At 41.8% G+C, this 23,932-nt stretch overlaps 2 protein-coding genes across 2 annotated transcripts; both read right to left on the minus strand.

Moving 5' to 3' along the window:
• Nucleotides 1-2,590: 2,590 nt before the first annotated feature.
• Nucleotides 2,591-3,946, minus strand: LOC131895586 (mitochondrial ornithine transporter 2-like). Its single transcript, XM_059246070.1, has one exon. It carries the CDS (start codon nucleotides 3,683-3,685, stop codon nucleotides 2,888-2,890), a length of 798 nt encoding a protein of 265 aa, XP_059102053.1. The 5' UTR covers nucleotides 3,686-3,946; the 3' UTR covers nucleotides 2,591-2,887.
• A 4,281-nt stretch (nucleotides 3,947-8,227) lies between these two features.
• Taf7 (TATA-box binding protein associated factor 7) lies at nucleotides 8,228-10,665 on the minus strand. The gene is made up of 2 exons (XM_059246083.1): nucleotides 10,374-10,665; nucleotides 8,228-9,798 (listed from the first exon to the last, which is right to left on the minus strand). The coding sequence occupies exon 2, from the start codon at nucleotides 9,734-9,736 to the stop codon at nucleotides 8,711-8,713; it is 1,026 nt and encodes a 341-aa protein (XP_059102066.1). The 5' UTR covers nucleotides 9,737-9,798; nucleotides 10,374-10,665; the 3' UTR covers nucleotides 8,228-8,710.
• Between the last annotated feature and the right edge of the window lie 13,267 nt (nucleotides 10,666-23,932).

The following is a 23,932-nucleotide window of genomic DNA, read 5'->3' on the forward strand; positions in this document are numbered from 1 at the left end:
GAGCAGAGTGTCCCAGCATAGGCACCAGGTTCCAAAAAGCCAGCTCATGCACTAAGGACAGGTCTCGGCCTCACTGCCTAGGGGCCTCTTAAACAGTTCAAGCCAAACAACCATCTCACTTATCCAGAGGGCCTAGTCCAGGTCCATGGGGGCTCCTCAGCCACTGGTTCACAGTTCATGTGTTTCCACTAGTTTGGCTAGTTGTTTCTGTACTCTTTCCAATCATGGTCTCTTGCAATATCGCTTGCTCATATGATCCCTCCTCTCTCTCGTCAATTGGACTCCTGGAGCTCTGCCTGGGGCTTGGCCATGGATCTCTGCATCTGCTTCCATCAGTCACTGGATGAGGGTTCTATCATGACAGTTAGGGTGTTCAGCCATCCGATCACCAGAATAGGTCAGCTCAGGCACCCTCTCGACCGATGTCCACCATTTTTGGTATAATCATGGAAATACAGATGAAAATCAGAATACACAGCCATTTTGGGAAATGTAAAAGCCAAATGTTGGAAAGGGTGTTGGAAAGGATGATGACCCAAGAGATTCACGACTTATACTTGAGAGTAGTTATCAGGGGAAACACTTTGGAAATAGTGTTTTTCACACATTTACTTAGTATTTTTTACACATTTTAAACACTCATTGTGTGTGTGTGTGTGTGTGTGTCTGTGTCTGTCTGTCTGTCTGTCTGTCTGTCTATGCACATAAATGCAACACTGCTCATCCAATGAACTACATGCAAAGGTCAGAGGACAGACTCTGGAATTCAGTTCTCTACTTTTAGCAGACTAGGCATAATATTGAGCAAAACTTTTGGCCAACTCTTCCCAGCAGCCCTTAGTTGTCAGTGTCTCATTTCTCTGGATCTTGCTTCTGGAACTAGAGTTTGGAGTTCCCATAATTGCTTAGTGGGTTTTAAAAAGGAAGTTAGAGGCCTGGCACAGGAAACACATAGATGATGGTTGAGACTGGTACCTCACCTTCTTCCAGCTTTATAGGTATTTAACACCTGTTATTGAAAAGACCCTGTTGGTCTTGTAGCAACACAGAAAGATGAACTTACTTTAGTGGTATAAAGAATGACTTTCTAAGCCAGGCAGTGGTGATACATGCCTTTAATCCTGACACTTGAGAGGGGGTGGGTAGAGGCAGGAAGATTTTTGAGTTTGAGGCCAGCCTGATCTACAGAGTAAGTTCCAGGACAGCCAGGACTACTCAAAGAAGCCCTGTCTTAAAAAAAATAAAAATAAAAAAATAAAAAAAGGAATGACTTGCTAAAAGCATATGGCCTGGGAACAAGCTTTTTAATTCCAAGTCTACTGGGGGTAAGTTGAATTATGATTTGGGGGAGGGAGGCTTTCATCTTGTTTTGGTGTATTTGGGGGTTTTGTTGGGAGATACTGTCTGTGCTTAAATGCATACATGTAGCTGAGTAAAACCACTTATCTTATGGTTCATTGTTTTATATTGACATCTAGTCATTAAAGTTCACTGACCACCAGCACCATTTAGAAAGCTGTGACACTGAAATTACTGCAAATAGTTATGGACCCAAGGTGACCTCCAAGAATGAATCACCTCTTTCACGTTGTTTACTGTGGAATGATAGCACAAAGCGCACACTAGTCCTGGCTAAGACATAACGTCACCCATGGGGACTCTCACTCTGTCACCAAATAGAACAAAACCTTTTCTTGGTTTTTGTACTTTCTGTTTCCTGGAAGAATGGGAGATGGTACAGAGAACAGTGAATGACCTAAAGTGAATCAACAATCCCTAAATGAGCCAATACAACACTGTGAACTCCTGCCCAGGCCAGGACCCAGAGACTGAGAGCAAATTAGAACTCTCTTCATCTACATCAGTGGTTCTCAGCCTTCCTAATGCTACAACTCTTTAATACAGTTCTTCAGGTCATGGTGACCCCAAACCATAAAATTATTTTTGTTGCTACTTCCTAACTGTAATTTTGGTACTGTTATGAATCGTAATGTAAATATCTGATATGCAACCCCTGTGAAAGGGTTGTTCAACACCCCCCACAAGGGTCAAGGGACCCACAGGTTGAGACTACTGATCTACAGGGCTCATCTAAGCACAGTTTCATAGCCCCATGCCTTTATCTCTTTCCTCAATCTAAAGCCTGGCTTCTTTGGAAGAGAAGGGAGGAAAGGAGTGCCAGTAAAGGCCACACCACTTCCCAAAGGCCTAATACCCAAGGCCCCACCTAACAATACTATTGCGGTGTAGAATAGTAACCATACTTTGAAAATGAACCACGCTATTTAAGACTGGAGTAGAAAATCCAGGATGCCTACTCTGAAATTTTACTCAAGAATGTGGAAGCCATGCTGATACACAGGTACATTCTCTTCTCATAAATCAACATGAGTGTTTTGGTTGTCACATAAAGACTTTCAAAACTTTAACAGCCTAGTGTGGTGCATATTAAACAGATTTTAAACTGCAACCACATCTTGAATGGATTAAGCGATACCTATATTCATGAAAAATGATCAGCTCTAGATGTTGTGATGGTTCTTGACACTAACAGGGAACCAAACTAGGTTTCACTTACAACACATGACCATTTAAGATGTTACATAGATTTATGAAGCAGCCCCGATAACCTTCAAGTACATAGGCTCTTGGGTTCACCCTGCAGATCCCACCACCAGCAAAAGCAGTGATTTTTCTATTTCAGTATGCTTGTGGAAAGAAACCATAGGATATAAAGATTTCTCCACCAAGTTTGAGATTTGGAGGAAGGAAGGACAAACCCAAAATTCTCAGTCAAAGACAACTCCATGTTGGTCTTGAACTCTTTGATATCTAGAGCCATGGTCCTCACACTCATGTGCTTGGACAAGGGTTTCATCAAAACACTTCAGTATTCTTCTGCAACGTCCATCATCATCTTCCTGCTGTATTCATAGACCAAAAACAGAGCAGCGTTGGAAGGGATAGCTCGAATCAGAGTGGCTTTCATTCCAGAATACAAGGTTAATATTCCTTCATTTCTCACAACACTTAAAAAGGTTCTGATTAATCCTACTCGATGCCCAGACATAGAAAGAACCTGGATTCTGGATTTAATACAGTCCACTGGGAATATGATAAGCCAGAGGCAGATCCCAGCAAAGCCTCCACTTAACATCAAAGGGACAGGGCCTAGTTCCTCCTTTGGTCTTCCCGCGGCAAAAAATGATCGACCGAGTTCATAGCCCCCAAAGTAGAAGAAATAGCCAGGTATTTCCTGAAATAGAGTGGTGGGAAGTCCACGATAGAAGCCTAAGAGACCATCCTTCAGGAAGATACTCTTAACCATAGCCCAAATTGTGCTATAGGTTTGTACTGTCTTCCCTGACATCTTCATTTCATACATGGTCTGCAGCCGGCACTTCACAAGCTCAGTGGGGCAGAGGGCCAGCGCAGCAAATGCGGAGGCCAGTGACCCAGCCGTGGCAGTCTGAAAGTCGTCCAGCTCTGCGCTCTGATCCACTCCGGCCACTTTCCTGACAAACTGTTGGCAGAAGCCATAGCACATGAATAGGATAGAGCTCTGGGCAACGTAGGCCAGCAGTGCAGGACTGGTTCCCCTATATAAACCCCAGAAGCCCACTTGGTTATAGGTCCTTAGGAAGCAGTCGGCGAGGCCTTTGTACATGTTGGGGAATGTCTGCATCTTCACTTTGATGGTGTCAAAGGGCTGCCCTGTCAGCACACACGCTGAGCCCCCAGCGCCGCCCGCAATGAGGTCTATGGCGGCTTGGACGGCAGGATGGATTTCATGTTCGTCCGCCCCTCCGTGGGTGTCATCAGAAGGCAAGTGACCGTGGGTTCCCAGGGCTGGCTGCTGCAGGCTCTGTCTCCCAGCTGAGGCCACTCAACCCAAAGCCGCGGACCGCTGCACTCCCCAGCCGCTTGGGAATAACCCCCCGGCCACGTGCATCCACGAGTGCCCCACTGTCCGCGTGGGCAGAGGCAGAATGCTTCAGGGACACTTCTCCCATAAATACGTACAAGGAAACTCTTAGCTGGAGCTGGGGGTGTAAGTCAGTGGTAGAGCGGGTGCATAGCTGGGTGGACTACACTTCCCCCTTTGGGGGCCAGATTTCCCAGTTTCTTATCACACAAAATGACACCAGGGAGTTGCTCTCAGTTAATCTAGTCTGGATTTAATGGGCACAGCCTACCGAAAAAGAGATTTAAAATAGAGAAGACAGGACATGCATGGGGGACCACACCTTTAACTCCAGCATTCAGGAAGCAGAGGCAGGTTTTGTGAGTTCCAAGACAGTAGGGGATACATAGCAAAACTCTGCCTCAAAAAATGAATAATCAAGAAGATAAAATACTTGGGAATTGTTACATTTGAGTCCACGGCACAAAACAAAACATCTCTAGCCAAATGCTCTTCTCTTCTCTTTGGGAGCAGGAGAGGTGGGAATCTGAGTTGTACAAACAAACGATTTTGGAGGTGAGACCAAATCTGGGGTCAAACTGTGCTGAAAAGTTTCTTTCATTTAGCTTTCCCGAACTGTATTTAAAAGTGATGCTTTTACCCGGGTAATGGCACATGCCTTTAATCCCAGGGAGAGACAGGCAGTTCTGAGTCCAAGGCCCGCCTGGTATACAGAGCCAGTTCCAAAACAGCCTGGGCTAGCTACATAGAGACCCTGTCTGAAAAACAAAAAGTGATACATTAAAGATCAGATTGTGCATGGTAAGTAAGAGACAGGCTTTTTTTTCCCCAGTAGATAACCTGGCCTTTTCTTTGGAGACTGTCCAACTGTCGACATTGGGAATTCTTTTCTCTGACATAACTTTTCTTTAGAGACAATCATCTTTCTTTAAACATTTATTTTATGAATGTTTTGACTGCATGTATGTGCACCGCTGAGTGCCTAGTGCCCACGAACATCAGAAGAGGGTTGGCTTACAATTGGTTGTAAGCCAGCACCTGGGTGCTGGGAACCCAACCTGGGTCCTCTGCAAGAGCACCAGATGCTCTAACCTCTCAGCCATCTCTCCAGCTCCTAATCATCTAATCTCAACTGTGTGTATATACCTAAACACTGACTTAACAGGGTCCCTATAGTAAATACATACAGGCTTGCACTTGAATTCCTTTTCAACTGCCCTTCACCTCATTTACACTAAATGTGTGCCTGTTTTGAGATGGGGCCTTCATTGGTTCAATTTATACAGAAAAATAAACTTTCTGTTCTCTGTGAGATGGGGGTAAGTTACCTGACTTCATAGGATAGGTACCACAGCTCTGAGTACAGACTTTAATGAGTTCCTATCTTTACAGCTAGTAACAATCAGTAGTGGATAGCATTAGAAAGAAACTTTGTGAGGACACTGATTCACACATTAGTAAGCTTACTCATATTTTTAGGCAAGTTTCTAAACAAAACTATAACTTTTGCAATAAAAAACTACATAAATGTAATCCGTTATACACACATCAAATAAAGGTATGGGATAATACATCTTAAAATGTTAATGTAAATTATTCTAGGAAGTTGGTATGGGAGGGTGCTGCTTTTTTTTATAGAATCTCTAAATTACTTGTTTATAGGGAATCTTAATATTTTAAAGCATTATTTCTTTTAAAGGTCTTCAAAATTTGTTCATGGGGGCAAGACCTGTATGCAGTTCAGTGATATATTGATTGCTTAGCATTTTCAAGGCACACACACACACACACACGAAAAAAGCACTTGTTCATGAACCCAGAAACCCTGAAAAATGTTCAGCTCCATACCATACTTTTTAGCCAAGAGATGCATGAGAAAAGTGACTTTAACGATAATGCAGGATTTGGATCCCACTCGTTAGTCTTTAGCTTGTAAAATTTATGTGACAGATAATCATTCATTATGCCACTTTTTAATATGAATACAAAGGTGCCCAGAAACAAACAATAAAGCTACAGTAATAAGCTGAGTCAGCTTTTATGTTGCAGATATTTGAAGCAAACTTTCCAAACTATAAGCTTTGATTTAGAACCTTTGTGGAACCTGAATCAAACCCTAATTAAAACAGCTATTTCCTAAGCCAGGCCTGGTCATACACACCTGTAATCCCAGCACTTGACACTGACAGGAGAATTGAGTTCAAGGCCAGCCTAGGCTACACAGTGAGTCAAAAAAAAAAAAAAAAGTTTCTTTGTAAACGCTCTACTATCATTTCAATTCCTCTTTAATTCAAGAGACTGTTTAACTAGTATGATCCAGTCTAGTGAATGGGAATGTTTTTCTGTTCATTGTTCACTCACCATATTCCAAGTATTGTTCTAAGTACGTCTGTCATATGATTTCAACCACTAACCCAATAGCCCTGTGAGGCTGGTAATACTAACACCTCCATTTCAAAGGTACGAAAATTGAAGCAAACAGATTATGCTCAAATTATAACGCCCAAAAATCACATAACAAAATCACTGATCCATAGGGAAACACAGGCATGCTTTGATGTAGAGCTGTCAAGCTCTAGTTTGGGGCTTCCGCAGCTGTGGCAGCTGGCAGTAGCAAAACAGAAGGGCAAGTTCTCCATGAGAGGGGTGGAGTGACTTCCATTTTAAACACACATACTCGGCTTGCCAGGGGGCTGCTTTTAAGTATTTCCAGGACACAGTTGAATATATTAAAGCTGAAGTTCATATCAGACTCAAAGTATAGTCTTTGAGAGAATCCAAGTAGAGCTAATAATTGAACTGGAACCACAACAGTGGAGTATTTTGTTAATAAAAAAAAATGTGCATCCAGCATCATTCCTTTCAAACACTGATGGCCTTCAAGCCTTACCTGTATCCAGATTTTAGTAAAAAGTGGTCAAATACTCAATCTTCTCAGTGTCAATTCTTTAGGCATGGTAAAAAAAAAAAAAAAAAAAAAAAAAAAAAAAAAAAAAAAAACCTTAGATACACTTAGAATTTTTCACCTACCATTTCGTTAAGAAAACATTATTTTCTGACCTTAAGAAATACTCTATGGCACAATGCCTTTAATCCCAGCCTTTGGGAGGCAGAGGCAGACGATCTCTGTGAATTCGAGGCCAGCCTGATCTACAGAGCAAGTTCCAGGACAGCCAGGAAACACAGAGAAACACTGTCTTGAAGAAAAAAAAAAAAAAGACTCTAAAGCCAGATATTAAATCTTTCTTCATCTGCATTGCAGTCATGAGCTTCTGAAAATGTTTTGGTAAAGGATAAATGACCAGATGTGAGGGAAATTGCCTTCTGAAGCCTCTAAGTATCAAGAAATTTGATCCTGGCCAGGCGGTGGTGGTGGTGGTGGTGGTGGTGGTGGTGGTGGTGGTGCACACCTTTAATCCCAGCACTCAGGAGGCAGAACCAAGCAAATCTCTGTAAGTTCAAGGCCAGTGTGGCCTACAGAGTGAGATCCAGGAAAGGCACCAAAGCTACACAGAGAAACCCTGTCTCAAAAAAACAAAAAGAAAAAAGAAAAGAAATTTGATGCTGGACTTGAAGTCTAAATAATTGATTTTTCTACACTTTACCACTAATAAATCCTGACAAAGAGAAAATTTAAGTAAGCTTTGTTTTATGAAGTATTTTCTTTTTGCCGCCGCCGCCGCCGCCGCCGCCGCCGCCGCCGCCGCCCAGCCTATGAAGTATATTCAAACTGAAGTTTTACAAACCAATCTGACACAAACTAATTTTAACTATGCTCCTTATCAGTCTGACTTTTTTTCTAAAAATACCCCTCTCAATTGTGAAACATTAAATGCTTCAGAGAAAGTGAAAAATGTATGTATGAAAATTTAAAATACCAGGCCAGAATACAGCCTTTCATAATGGGAAATATTAATAACAGGAACATGCATCAGTCTATTAAATAACTATAGCAATTAAATTGGCAATAGTTAAGAATGTAATCTTAATCTAAATAGGCAGAATGGTTTATCTGATAACCATTTTTTTGCTGATTCCTGTACTTTACACAGACAACCTTAGCGCTTAATGAAAACTAGGATAGTTTAAGAAGGCTCTGGACCCCAGTGTTCTCAAACCTCTAGGTGGCTCTGAACCTTAAATATAATGCAAAGATGAATTTCTCCATTTCCTTACCCCGTGTATTCCTTTTCCTGAAAATACAAAAGAACAGCATATATCTACAAAACATGACCACACCATTCAGTCATTAAACTCCATGAATCCACCTCAACTCTCACTATTCATAGAACAAGGTAAACATTATAATGTGAACATTAGTAGCTTTTATTGTGCAAGAAACAACTTTATGAAATAACTTTCATTTCTATACATGGAAACTTGCTGAGTAGCTAATAAAATAGCTACTGTATACATATACTTAAAAACTTAAAAAAAATAATAATAACATGAACTAACTTAACTGCCTGTAGGCTAGCTTCTTACTGATCTTAGCACCAATGAACAGGAATAAACATTTCTGGAAAAGAGACAAATAGTAATAAAATCCTATAGTAAAGTGATTAAAGCTAACTGTTCATTTCACTAATCTTACTTAAAATCTTCTTACGTCAGCCTATGTAATCCTACTTCCTAAAGAATGAAAACCTGGCACAACGTTTCCGAAAACAACCAACAAAATTCAACAAAACTCCTAGCATTATAGAAAATAAGAACAATTTTGAGATCTTATTATGAAAAACAATTTCTCTCAAGCTGACCGTCTAAGGACTGAAATCAACATTCTCACTTCTCTAGAAGTGAGTCTAGCTCTTCTTGCAAAGAGCTAAGCTGCTCTTTCTCCCTGTCTTCCTTTTGTTTGAGTTCATCCAGAACAGCCTGAAACCTGTTCTTGAGAGCCAGGTTTTCTACTTTCATGATGAGGTCCTCCTGGCGCTTTGCCCTGTCTTGGGTCTCTTGAAGCTTGCCTTTCATGTTATCAATCTGTTTCTGAATCCCCATAACCAACTGACTGGTTCCTTCACTTTCTTGGTGCTGTTCATCTGACTCGTTGAGCTTGTCTTGTAGCTGTCTCTCCAGATCTTCCTCGGTGTCAATGATGTTTACATCTTCTTCATCTTCACTGCTGCTGCTGAGGTCATTGAATATCTCTCGAAGTTCATCATGTTCCAGCGAGTCGTGGCCCTGCCTGTGGCCAGACATTCCTGGAGAGGAGATATCAAGGCCTTGATTCTCTGTCTCCTTCGTTTCATCTTCGGCGATTATCTCCCAACGAGTGCTAACAGCTTCTGCATCTGTACTCAGTAACCGCTTCACTTCCTTTTCCACATCCGGAGATTCGATATACTTCTTCTTGGCTGTCTTCCGGAACCTTCTCTTTCTGACATTTTTTAGAGGTAGAGTAATTCCATGGTTCCAAACAAATTTCTTCTCTTTATCTTTATCTTTTTTCTTGCTTGCTTTGGGATCAGCAGTGGCAACTGGCTCCTCCACAGGAGGGTATAGATCACCATCTACTGTGGACACGAGCATCTGACAGATATCTGCTGTCTTGTAAAAGGTTTTTTTATCAATGGTTTTCAAGCTTTCCATAACACACGGCAAATCTACCAACTTTGAGGCCAATGGAACACGATCCACTCTGACAATTCCATGACGCCCATCAGGGTGTAACTCAATGGTCAGTCTGTCTTTCAGGTTGACGTGTCCAGACTGCACTGCCCTCCTCACAGTAGAGGCATATTCTGGGGGCAGTCGTAAGATAAACTGGCTCTCTAGTTCATGGGGTGCATCATCTTTGCTCTTACTCATCTTTAATTCCTGGTGAGTTATTCCTCCAAGAAATACTTGCTGCACTTAAAAAGTTTCAGCTCCTACAACAGTTAAAAAGGGTACTATTGTTAGTATAATTTTAAATTCTTAACGAGTTCTAAAGAAAACAGCAACTAAGTGGATCGCCAGCTAGTGTCTATTTTGTCTTAACTTTTTACTTAAGCCTCCATTCTTATCTCTAAACATGCTGCCCCTCTAGCATTTTCCCCGTTAAATTCACCCGTCTACTAGATGCAACACCAAGTGGGCGGCTCTAGACTCTGCCGCACAAAACAAACAGCAAAAGAAACCGCCGAGCCTGAGGAGGGATTTTAGGAACAGACGTTAAGTCGGCCAGACAGTCCCAATCAATCCACACATTCTCTCCATTAAGCTATTTAAAAAGCGAGGTGCAGCCGGGCGGTGGTGGCGCACGCCTTTAATCCCAGCACTCGGGAGGCAGAGCCAGGCGGATCTCTGAGAGTTCGAGGCCAGCCTGGGCTACCAAGTGAGTCCCAGGAAAGGCGCAAAGCTACACAGAGAAACCCTGTCTCGAAAAAACAAACAAAAAAAAAAAAAAAAAAAAAAAAAAAAAAAAAGCGAGGTGCAGTGAACTCTCCTAGCCTTGGGTACTTACAGTCCACCGGCGATTATAAACAGCTTTGGGCGGTCGGAGCAAAGCGACCCGGAGCGACCCGGAGCGGCCGGGAGCGGCGGGGTCTGCCTTTCGGTTTCTCCGCGCTTTCGGCCGCCCCGCACGGCGAGCTGCGCGCTACCAACGAAACGGCTCAGGTCCCGCGGCGCGAAATGTCGCCGGCTCGCCACTCGAAACCCCGGGCTCCGGAGCTGACCGACCCGGTTCTCCTCTCCACTCCCCCACGCGGAAAACAAGCCAGATCCAAAGCGCTCCGCCACTAACCGGAAGTAGACGCGCGGCGCAGACTACCGGAAGTACTGGCGTCACGGCGCGCGCAGGCGCAGTCTCGCAATTACGTTGTCCTCTCGCGAGAACTTGCTCTGTGCAGGGTTAGAATTACTGTTTTCAGAAAAGCCTTGGCTTGGAAATGAAAGTTAAGGATTCCAAGGAGAAAGACATGTTTGCTACCTAAGACAGCACTTTTATGGAGTCGTGGGGCGGGACAGTTTCTAGTCTAACGAGGATTTTCGGAGATAAGGGCATCCTTGCTGAAAGCATCTCTGTTTCCCAGGGCGTACCCAGTCTGCCTCCTCTTCAAGCTTTGGGAACTAATCACAAACTAAAATGTAAAGTACCCAAACCAACGGAGTGAGACAGTATTTCTGATCACTATATAATGCTAAGTGTATAACCGTGTTAATTATGAAGGTGACTGGAGGGGAACTAAGCCTTTGGCTTCATTTGTATTTTGTGGGGCTCCAGAGGACCAAGGGTGATTTGATTCCTTTTGTTAATGTGTCTGATAGCTATAAATGTAAACAAACGCTTTTAAGATGACACGGATTAATTTAGAACAGAATTGTCGGAAACACAAATGGTCTGATTGTGTTGTGGGATATCCACCAGAGAAGACTTCTTGGACGTGTGCTTAAGCCAATAGAAAGTCTTTATTAGCTGACCAGCCATTACATTGGGTGTTTGGGATCCGAATGTAGTCCCAAGTCTTTCTCATAGGAAGCTTTTAAGCACAAAAACTATGTCCTGATTTGACATGCTTCAGTTAACAAGAACAGTTAGCCAGACGTGGAACTACAGAAACCAAAAGGCAAGGTTAGTACATTTTTGGAGACTCTCCCAGACCTATGGACATCGGTGGATTAGGTCTTTGTTTTCATTTTGGCAGGTAGCACTGTCTTTATGCTGAGTTTTATGGCCTGAATAGTACTGCCATCATGGAGTCAGTTGTGCTAAGGTCTGGGGGGCCTGTTAAAATTGAAGTGTAATATGGAAGCCTTTTTTTTTTTTTTTTTTCGTTTTTTGAGACAGAGGTTTTCTGTGTAGCTTTGTGCCTTTCCTGGAACTCACTTGGTAGCCCAGGCTGGCCTCGAACTCACAGAGATCCGCCTGGCTCTGCCTCCCGAGTGCTGGGATTAAAGACATGTGCCACCACCGCCCGGTGCTTTTTATTATTATTATTATTATTATTATTATTATTATTATTATTATTATTTGATACACTGTCTCTGAGGCCCTACCTAGGTGGAACCTTGAACTCCTAGCAATCCTTCTGCCTCAATCTTCTAAATGCTAGAATAAAGCCACCATATCCAGCTTATGTCCTGGCTCTTACTGGCAAGTAAATTTTTAATTATTTTAGAATTTGTTTCACTTCTTTACTGTCTTATTGCTTTGAGATGTTTGTACTGTGGACAGTCAGACGTTCGTCAGCATGTGGTATAGGACTTTGGAATAAATGATGGTTCCCACTATTTTTTGTTTGTTTGTTTGTTTGGTTGGTTGAGTTTTTGTTTTTTTTTTTTTGCTTTTTGTTTGTTTGTTTGTTTGTTTGTTTGAGACAGGGTCTCACTATGCAACCCTGGCTGGCCTCAACCTCACTCAATCCTACCTGCCTCTGCCTCCTGAGCACCGGGATCAAAGAAGTGTTCCATCACACCTGGCTGTTTCCATTTCTTGATATCCATTTTCACTTATTGCTTTAGTTGAATCTCTTTGACACTGCATCAAAGTCATTGTGATTTATGTCTTCTTTTATGCTAACCATATTTAAATTAAAACTACCCTCTTAAAATGTGATTAGCTACCGGGCAGTGGTGGCACACTCCTTTAATACCAGCACTCGGGAGGCAGGAGGCCAGCCTGGTCTACAGAGCGAGATCCATGAAAGGCGCAAAGCTACACAGAGAAACCCTGTCTGAAAAAAAAAAATGTAATTAGCATTTCCAAAATTCACTTTATTTTTTTATATACTTAATTGACTTCATGGTAGAAAGATTTGTCTTGTTCATTGTGTTCCAGTGCCTAATACAAGAACATAGGAGCCAGGCTTGGTGATCAGCACCTTTAATCCCAGCACTCACGAGGCAGAGGCAGGTAAGTCTCTGTGAGTTGGAGGGCAGCCTGGTCTACATAGCAAGTTCCAAGCCAGTCAGGACTACATAGTTGGACCCTGTCTAAAAATAAACAACAACCAAAAAGGGGGAAACATAATTGAATAAAATGGTTGACCTATTTTAAAGAAAATGTAGTCTAAATCCTATAAAAATTTTATGAAATAAAAACTCTTCTTTGTCACCTTAAAATTTGAAAGAGCCATTTATTGCATAGTACCTTCTTGGTTAAGTGCAGTGTTAGTTGATTGTTGTAAAGTGGGAAGGTTTACTGACAGTGTGTCTTGTTTGAGTATCAAGTGTCCTCCCAAACGGCACTGGTATTTTGGTTGCCAGTTGATGGGCTTTGAGGAAATGATTGAATCCTGAGGACTCTGATCTAATCAATGTATTAATCCCTTGCTGGATAATATGAAATTATTGGAATGTGGTGAAAAGTTGGTGGTGGGGTCTACTTGAAGAACAAAGGACAGTTGAGACATGCCTTGGGAAGGTATCTCTTATCCTGGCTTCATCTCTCTTTGCTTCTTGACCACTATGACCTGGACACCTTTGCTGTCACATACACTTCTGGTATGAGGCCCAGAAACATAGAGCCAGGCAGCCTGTGACTGAAGACACTGATACCAGGAGGCAAAATAAAGCTTTTCTTCTGCTAAGTAGTTCATGACAGACACCTTATCAAAGGTATTTTTTGTTTGTTTGTTTTTGAGACAGGGTTTCTCTGTGTAATTTTGATGCCTATCCTGGAGCTCGCTCTGTAGACCAGGTTGGCCTCGAACTCACAGAGTTCCACCTTGCTCTGCCTCCTGAGATTAAAGGCGTGTGCCACCACTGCCAGGCCTTGTTTTAAGGGTTCTATTGCTGTGATGAAACGCCATGACCAAAGAGCAAGTTGTGGGAGGAAAAGGTTTATTTGGCTTACACTTCAGAATTGCTGTTCATCACTGAAGGAAGTCAGGACAGAAACTCAAAACAGGGCAGGATCCCGGAAGCAGGAGCTGATAGCTTATTTCCCCTGGCTTGCTCGGCCCACCTTCTTACAGAACCCAGGACCAGAAGCCCAGGTATAATACCACCCACCATAGGCTGGGTCCTCCCCCACTGATCACTAAATGAGAAAATGCCTGACAGCTGAGTCTCAAGGAGGCATTTCCTCAGCTGAGGCTCTTTCCTGTGATGACTCTAGCTTGTGTCAGATTGACACACAAAACCACCTAGTACAGGGACTAAAAGCTACCAAGAGGTGGTGGCACACACCTTTAATCCCACTACTTTGGAGGCAGAGGCAATCCTTCTCTGTGAATTCAAGGCCAGCCTGTTTTATAGAGCGTGTTCCAGAACAGCCAGGAGAAACCCTGTCTCGAAAGAAACCTACACAGAGAAACCCTGTCTCGTAAAACCAAAATAATGAAGTGGGGAACTAAAAATCTAACACACTGTGTTTGAATATTTTTAAGTAAACTATCATACGTTATCATGAGAGGAAATTAAAATGGCCTGTACCCATTTCTATGCGAATTTTAAGAAACATCGTGCCCTTTCGGGTACATTGGTTTTCTTTGTTTTATAATGTGTTTGAAGAATAGTATCTTGTTCATCTATAATCTCTAGTTGTCTTAGTTACTTTTCTATTGCTGTGCTCAGATAGCATGACCAAGTCAACTTATAGAAGAAACTGTTTATTGGGTCTTACATTTCCTAAGGCTGAATCCATGACAACCATGGTAGAGAGCAGGGCAGCAAGCAGGGCGGCATGGCGCTGGAGTGGTAGCTGAGAGCTTACTTCCTGATCCGCGAGCCAGAGGAATAAAGTAACTGAGAATGGCATGGGCTTTTGAAACCTCAAAGCCTAACCCCAGTGACACACCTACTCCAATATGACCATGCCTCCTAGTCCTTCCCAAAGAGTTCAACCAACTGGGAACAAAGCATTTAAATATATGTGCCTAGAGGAGCCATCCTCATTCAAAGTATCATACCAACATAACCTGTTCACCCTTTTTCTAATGAGAAGTTTCTATTAACTCTTAATTATACTTGTATCTGTAGATGTAAGAGTTTAACATGCTAACCTCTGGACAGTGCTTTACCTAACCGTAGAAACTGAGACCATGGTTATACAGAAAAAGAACCCAAGTATTACTTTTCATTTCATTCCCTGTGAGTTTTATAATGGTCAAATATTATTGTCACAAAATATGACTTGAAATAAATTCATTAGGTTTTTCATTGGCCAAAATTTGGGCATATTTTAGTTAAACTGCCAGGGATAACTGGCTTATTTAAAGGTTTCCTACAGCATCTGCCTCTTTCAGTCCTGAAACGTATTATCTGCTTTTGAATTCACATGCTTTCTGAATGCTGCTCTTTATTGACCTTAAGACTAAGGACTTTACCACATTACCATTAACTTAATGTCTTGAAAATTCTAAATTTCTTTCCCCCAAATCTAATGGATACATGGGAAAATTCTGAATGCACAAAAAACATCACACTTGTGTGATTGTTCCATCCTATATTTGTAATGCTGGTGAAACAAAGATCTGAAGAAAGCAGTTAATTCCCTCGTGTAGTAACAAGCTTTCCCAGGGTTTCCTTTCTGTGATTAAAGAGAATAACAAGCAACTGCTAGTCCCATATTATTGAAAATTCCCTTTAAAAACTTTAGAATTCCTTATAGGTGGATACTTATACTTTAGAAGTAAAAAAAAAAAAAAATCTGTAAGTAATGAGAGAACATCTGTCTGTATTTTGTGATTAAAATTTTTAGAGGTGAGTGTATTAGACGGGGTTATCTAGGGTAACAAAATTTATAGAATGAATATATATATATATATATATATATATATATATATATATATATATATATATATATATAAAGGGGACTTATTAGAATGACTTACAGGTTGTGGTTCAGCTAATCCAACAACAACGGCTGTCTGTAAACAAAAGATGCAAGAATCCAGTAGTTGCTCAGTCCATAAGGCTGGATGTCGGCTGGTTTTCAGTAGATGCTGGAATCCTGAAGAAGTAGGCTCTAATGCCAGTGAAGGAATGGACTTGCTAGCAGAAGAGAGCAAGCAGGCAAAGGGCAAATTCTTCCTTCTTCCTTATACTTATATAGGCTGCCAGCAGAAGGTGTGGCCCAGATTAAAGGTGTGTCTTCCTACCTCAAAAGTCCATATTAGAAGTGGATCTTCCCACTTCAAATTAAGCCAAAAACATCCCTCATGGGGTGCCCCTCCCTGTTTGGGTTTTAGTTAATTCCAGATGTAGTCAAGTTGACAACCAAAAATAGCCACCACAGTGAGGAAATGGCAAACATTCTACCCAAAAGAAAACGTATGTATGGTTAAATCCACCATATATTTTAAAAGTTAAAAAGCAAGTTAACTAAAGGCATACAGCAGTTCCTATACCAAGTAGGATGCTTTCTATATTAAATAAATAAATAAATAAATAAATAAATAAATAAATAAATAAATATAAATAAATAAATAAATAAATAAATAAATATAAATAAATAAAATGATGTGGCTACAGATGGAAGCCATAGATGTGATTCTAAATCCTTAGAAGCAAGTGAAAATGACCAAGCCATGTTTCTAAAATATAAGTATAATAAGTCACAATGTAAAAAATTTTAATGACATGCTTTACATTCTTACTTTGAATTAAATCTTCAAAATCTAAGGTTTGTTTTACACTTACAACACATCCCAGTTTACACTAGCCACACATCAAGTGCTCAGTCGCCATATGTGACTGAGGATTACTGATTGGACAGTTCAGATCTTGAAGTATGATACAATTGCCTCTGCACATGACGTAATACAGATTGTTTTTCTCTTCTGATTCTGAAGAATCTGTGCCTTTTCTGCTGTTCTTTCAGCTCGGATCCCTGTACTTGTAAATGTCCACAGGCTGTGGTCACTAGTTACCTTCCAGCAGTTAGTGGAGAACTTCCACCCTGGTCCATGAGTTGAGAGAGTAGTGTTCTTTAAAGGAACAGAACTGATTTTGTGTGTGTGTGTGTATGTGTGTGTGTGTGTGTGTATGTGTGTGTGTGTGTGTGTGTGTGTGTGTGTGTGTGTGTGTGTGTTAAAGGGGGATTTATTAGATTGAATTAGGGTAATCTAACAAAGCCTGTCTCATACCAGAGAGGCCAGACTTGCCATTAAGAGTGAGGGCAAGAAGGCAGGAAGTTTCCTTCTTCCACATTACTTTATCTGTGCTGTCACCTGAAGGTGCTGCCTCAACTTAGAGTGAGCCTTCCTAGCCCAGATAATCTAATCTAAAAAATAGCTCAGGAAAGTTCCCAGCAGCTTAGGTTTCATTGGATTCCAGATGCAATCAAGTTGAATATAGAGATCAGTCATCTCACTCACTAGTTTGTTTAGTTGTTTAGTCAGTCACATTTGTTGTGGTTCTTGGGTTTGAACTCAAGGGAAAGTCTGCCTTTTGATTTCATTTGACTGATGTGGTCATATACCTATCCTTCGCTGAGCAGTAAGTACTCTGCTTGTAAACAGAGTAAAGCTATGTTTCTGAAAGTGGTTGGAAGGAGGTGATCTTCATTCATGTCCAGACATTTCGGTTGTCACAGCTGTGAAAGTAATAGTGAGAGGAGAATGGAGATAATGTTAAACATGGCACAGAGCAGTTGTCCTCCCCCACACACTCGCATAATAGAGAATTATCTGTGTAGCTGGGTGGTAGCGGCACATGCCTTTATTCCCAGGACTTGGGAGGCAGAGGCAGGCAGATCTCTGTGAATTTGAGACCCTGTATCAAAAAAAAAAAAAAAAAAAAAGATTTATCTAGCTCAAAATAGTATCAAAATTGAGAAACTACCCTAAAGTTATAATTTTAAGCCTATAATCCTAAGAATTTTTTTAAAAAATAAGTTTCTCATTATTGGTTTAGATTTATCAGCACCTACACATTGTGAATGGGTTCGTCTTCCCTTTGGGTATGTAACAGAGCCTTAGACCTTAGTAGATGACCAGACCTTAGCACAACTGACTCCATGATGGGAGTACCATTCAGGCCATAAAACTCAGCACATAGGCAGTACAACCTGCCAAAATGAAAACAAAGACCTAATCCACCAACATCCATAGTTCTGAGAGAGTCTCCAAATGTACTTAACCTTGCTTTTTGGCTTCTGTAGTTCCACTTCGGGTTAACTGTTCTTCTTAACTGAAGTATGTCAACCCAGAATGTGGTTTTTGTGCTTAAAAACTCACCCTGAGAAAGTCTTGGGGGATACACTGGGATTCCCAAACACCCATTGTAGTGGCTGGCCAGCTAGCAAAGACTTTCTATGACTTAAACCCATGTCCAAGCAGTCTTTTCTGGTGGATACCCCGCAACAGGGTATATTGATAGTTGACATCCAAACTATATATTTTTAAAAAGGGGTATGAGTAACTAATAATACTCATGAGAGCTTAGATTATTTGGGGAATTTTAAAAGTGTATGTATATTGGAAGCATTGGAATAGACATCAAAGGCAAAATTTTAAGTTAATGAAATTCTAGGTTATTTTAATTTTTGTGTTTTTAATATTTTATACTGAAAATTTTGTATTTGAATTTACAGTAAGAATTTTATTATTTTATTTGTGTGTGTGTGTGTGTGTGTGTGTGTGTGTGTGTGTGAGAGAGAGAGAGAGAGAGAGAGAGAGAGAGAGAGAGAGAGAGAGAGAGAGAGAGACTGCAGACCTTCACCTGCCGGTGCACATACATGGAGGCCAGAGGAAGTTGTGGCCTATCTATCCTATTGCTCTCCCTGTTACACCCTGAGTGAGGATCTGTCACAGAAACTGGGGCTACGCTGTCAGGCAGCAAGCCCCCCTCCTCCCGTTATCTCCTATCTCCACCCGGCACAGTACTGAGGTTACAGGAGCTAGTGTGGCCGTCAGCTTTTTACATGGCTGCTACATATTTAGACTAAGGTCCTCGTGTTTGCCTGGCAGGCTGTTTTATACACTGAGCTATCTCCCCAACTCTAGAAATTACATTTTGTGATATATCTTTTAACAGTGGATGATTTCTCTAGTAAAGAGAACTTTTTTTTTGTTAAGATAATGCCTCTTTATGTCACCCTGGCTAGCTTAGAACTCCCTGTGTAGACCGGGCTAATTTCTAACTTGTGGTTGGTTTCCTACCTCCTGAGTGTTGGGATTACAGCTGTGCCCCGCCATGCCTGGCAAGTGCCTCCACCCCCCACCCCTTTTATTTTCAAAGAAAAATATTTCATCAGTGTATCATCTTCAAAAACGATTGCCAAGGGCGGTATGTACACCGCTTGCCTAGCCAAGCGCAAGGTCCTGGCCTTGATCCTCAGCACCGGGGGAAAAAAAAATCGAGGAAAAATTGAATGAGGGTTCTTAAGTCCAACTGTAATAGATTAGATTACTTCGCTTAAATTTTGTGAAAAGACAATTTTATTAATATTTTGCCAAAAACTACAATTTATACACTTCACATTAACGTAGCTGATATTCTAAAACAAGTCCGGAAAATGAAGCAAAGTGGCTTCTTCTGAGGAATTTCAGAAGCAATTTGCGATAGGTACCACGCTGAACCTCTGGGTGCCGCTGTCGTCCAGTCAGTGGCCATTCTGACCCAGTCATCCCCGCGGGCTTTCGCAAACACATCCGAAAAAATGCACGGCCTCCCCGCGCTCTGTTTGAACCTCTTGATTTTCGTCGCCCTTTCTCCTGCTCTCTGATTGCAATATTCTGGTCATCATCATCAGGATATTGAATGACTCCGAGTGAGGCGTTGCCTTTTCCTTCCTGGGAAGCTGAGAGCAACTACAGCGAGTGAACGCACGTCTCGACAGCTGCGTGGATAGGAAGTCGCCCACGGGGCAGGCGCGCAGAGCGCAGGAAGCGCCGCCTCCCTTCCTGCTGTCTTTGTTCTGCTCCGAGAACTAAGAACCAACTGCGCTGCGTGATTCGGAGAGAAGGCTGAGTGTTTAAATGTGGAGAATCCGAGGGTGAGTGCTGAGAACTACTCCATCTAGCCAAGACAGCAGAGACCAACATGAGAATGACCGGATCGATGCAGCAGATCCACCAACGAAGTTATGTAAGCCGCTCGAATTTGAAGATTAAACCTACCGAAAATCACATAGGCAGAATCATCCTGGGCTTAAATGACAACGGCACAGACCGTTCTGGAAATTCTGGAGAGCATCTTAATAACAGCGTTTAAAAATTCGGACTCTGAGAATAGCTCTACAGAGGTGTCACATAACTTTGGGTAACCGTCTCGTCTGACTCCAGAAATGGAGAGCACTACAGCAGTAAATATTGGGAACCACTACTAAAGAAACCCTAGACCAGAGGAGCAGGACTGCCACGCCTCAGTGAAATTCACCGGGCAGGACAGCGCTAGACAAAATGAAGCCTTAGAGACGCTGTCAGGCCTTGGACGATGAAACACAGCTGTGCGGCTGAGCCATCTTGCAGAAGAGCCCGTCCTCGCCTACATCGCATTCCAGGTGATCCTCACTGACATCCTTGAGGTAGAGTTCTCCTGTTATTTCTACACAATCTCACAATTCATACACACTAGATCTACTGGCCCCAGATTACAGCAATGCCTGATTTTGATTTAAAAAAAAAAAAAAAGGCAGAAACCGCATGGGATAGAAGATTGTTGGTAGTCTAAAGACCCATTTTCAAAGTTCCAGTGGAAGTGGAGGTCAAGAACGACAGAGTCGTCAACCAGGCATCCGCAGGTAAGAACTGCTATTAATAACCAAACTGGTTGCAGAAGGAACTGACAGTTCCCCTCCAAGAATTGCAATATAATTGTCACCTAGCGACAGATAGAATCCTAAATGGGAGCAGACTCCAAATCTTGCCCTCAGTGCCTTCACAGGGACAAGCCAGCCCTTTTTTTCAGCACAAGCATTACTCAAGCATTTTCACCCACAAAAATGCTTGGCTTGCCCCCAGTGATGGTGCATACCTGTCACCTCAGCATCCAGGGGGCAGAGCAAGAAGACAGAGAATTTAAGGTCAGCCTGGACTACAAAGTGAAATGCTGTCAAAACAAAAAAGAAATCAAAGTGGTTCTTCTTCCCAGACAAGCCATTGTTTTCTTTTCTTCCCTTTTCTTTTTGTGGTGCTGAGGTTTGAACTTGGGGCCTTTTCTAGTCTAGGCAAGTGTTACATACTGAGCCATATCCTGATCCCTCATTTTTCTTCGAGACGTGGTCCTGCTGTGTAGCACAGGCTGGCCTTGAATTTATAATCCGTCTGTCTCTGCCTCCTGAATGCTGGATTACAGATATGTACCGTTGTGCCTTGTGCCAAGGGACTGGGAACACTCACCCAAGCCTCCACTGAATACTTGAGACTTCTGAGCAGAGCTTGGAGTCCTTCATAATTCCTGTTTCTTCCTGACCTGGCACCAAGAAATGTCATCGAGAGTTGTGTAGTAATCTGGGAGACTGCCTTTAAATCGATCCTCAGCGTGATAACCAGGGTTTGGCTGGCTCAGTGCCATCCTAGCCTCCCTGTGATGGTGGGTGACTGTCACAGAAATACAAGGAGGAGGCTTTGCCGAGAGCTTCAACTAGGTAAGGCACTGCAGCGCGCACTATGGAGCCTGTCTACTTTCTGACAAAAGTGGGCGCCAGCTTGAAGCACAAGAGCCAACCCTCTTATCCTATATTTCAGACAGCTAACGTGGTTAGCTTCTTCAGCGTAGGGGCTCATACACCTAAGTGTGTAACAACACTGCTCCCTGACTCAGAGACAGAACCTACCAGGGCCTATGTGGTAGGCAGTCACTACACTGTACCTGGTCCCTACCATGAGTGTTCGGGAGTTGCTGCCAGACCAGTGTACCCAGCATAGCACTGTCGGGCAGATGGAGGTTCAGTCTTGGAAGCCTTGCCTTAGTTTTTGTTCTCTGCCTCCTCAAAGGGATTCTAGCTGTCATCCTGGGCCTGTAATATTGTTCTAGCTCCAACACTAGGGACATCACCTCTTAATACAGTCTGTGCATGGTTTCACCTATCATAAAATCTTAGTTTCTTCAGATTAGTTCCAGAAACATCTTTCACATGGACATTGCCTGTAGTGCCAACAATGAAGCCTTAAATTTTATATTGGAGTCAAATATATACATTCGAGTCTGAATATTTTCATTTAGTACAGACAGCCTTTTATAAGTTGCTGCTGCTTGTCTTTTGTTGGTGGGGGTGGGAAGCCCTACAAGTTTACTGATTTTGTTTGTTTGTTTGTTTGTTTGTTTGTTTGTTTTTCAAGACTCTGGCTGTCCTGGAACTCTCTCTGTAGACCAAGCTGGCCTCGAACTCACAAAGATTCACCAGCCTCTACCTCCCGAGTGCTGGGATTAAAGCCATGCACCACCACCACCCGCTCTTACTGCTTATTTTTATGTGTGCTTTATTTTGCCTCTTTAATTCACAATTCCTTTTGGAAGAAGTTTGCATATACTACCATTTCTGAAGAGTCTTATTTTGTATTAAAGAGTTCCTTCCTTGTGATAATGAAGGAGATGTACTGCGTCACTCAATTACTACTCTTGAGGTCCGTATACTTGTCTTTGAGATTCTGAGAAGCTGTGTATTTAGTTGTGTAAGAACAGAAATTGTCCCTCCACGGACGATTCATTTGGCTGTTAAGTCCTTCCTTTATTTCCTTGTTTTCTGAATCTTCCATGGCTATCATTATCTAGTTGGCTGCCAGCATCTGTCTCAATTGTTCCTGAAATGCCAAACTCTAGAGTGCCAATGCCATATTCCTCTCAGAAGGACAAATACATTACTCTAACTTGAGACATTGTAGTTAGAAACCTTCTTTATCAAGGGATACATTAAATATTTGCAAAGTCTTAGATTGAAAGATCACAATGGAAGATCAACAAAATCTATGGGACTTATCCTTTAAGCAAAGACAATTATTTTTCTTTACTGAAAACAACCAACAAGTAAATTTGTTTAAGTTATGATGATTGCACAAGAAAATTTATAAGTTTCATTTAGTCATTTATTAATGTAAGAATTCAGCTTTTTTCCTTTTCTTTATTTTGTTTTTTTATCTGAAACAATCTCCTATATCCCAGGCTGACCTCAAACCCACTGTGTAAGCCAAGGATGACTTCAGACTTCTTATCCTCTCGACACTAACTTCCCGCTAGGATTCCAAGCATGCACACCACTCCTGGATTTCTGCATTGCTGTGCATTGAACCCAGGGCTTCAAGCATGCCAGGCAAGCATTCTAACAACTGAGCTACACTTCCATCCACTCAGCCTTTATGACGTACAATACCTAAGAAATCATAAAATTAACATATATTTACAAGAAAATACTTCTCCATAATGAAAAGATCCCTAATATATTTATATATCCAAATAATTTATGCTAATGCTTCACAGAAAATACCATTTTATTGCTGTAATACCAAAGCCATAATTCCTGTACAGGAGTGTATAAGTGAACATTAATCAATGCACTGATAATTTCCTTTTTTAATAGGGCTAATCACTACAAAACAAACAAAAACTGTAAATGTTCTGACCTTGGAATGCACTTCTTGTCATATTGTAAGTATTTCAGCAGAGCATCACGGAGTGTCATGCTACTGTGATATGTGGGTCAGGGCTTAGAACGTGATAAAATGACAGGAAATATGTGTATATATGTACACGTGTAATTTGTACAGTGTATGCTGGTTTATTCATGTGGTTTTAAATGATTTACTGTGGACTTCATCATAACCGGAACAAAAGCAGTGACTTCCGAGGAATAGTCTTACCGTTAGGCTGCACCGCTGCCTTTGGAAGGAGTGACTCCGCTATCCTCTCAGCCACTGCGGTGGGCGAACTAATGATTCCAAGTACTTGGTGGTAACAGCGTTTTCGATTGTCCCTTCTCGGATCTTCACACCTCTCTTCTGATTGTTCTGGAATCTGTTCAAAATCGTGCTTCCACCTCTCACTCCTCCATTTCCCTTTCAGGTGGTTGTGTTTAAATTGGTTTGCTATCAACCACCAGTTTCCCATTTCATGTTTGAACAGAGTAATAAGCAACTTCCCATATCTGCCAGCATTTCATTTAGCCAACAAGCACATCTTCCACTGAATGTAATCACT

This window comes from Peromyscus eremicus, chromosome 19 (genome assembly GCF_949786415.1).
Source record: "Peromyscus eremicus chromosome 19, PerEre_H2_v1, whole genome shotgun sequence".
NCBI classification, from domain to species: Eukaryota; Metazoa; Chordata; class Mammalia; order Rodentia; family Cricetidae; genus Peromyscus; species Peromyscus eremicus.

Bases quoted from the DNA above. Each gene is read 5' to 3' on its own strand.
- Taf7 (XM_059246083.1), bottom strand. From the start codon at position 9,736: ATGAGTAAGAGCAAAGATGATGCACCCCATGAACTAGAGAGCCAGTTT.
- LOC131895586 (XM_059246070.1), bottom strand. From the start codon at position 3,685: ATGCAGACATTCCCCAACATGTACAAAGGCCTCGCCGACTGCTTCCTA.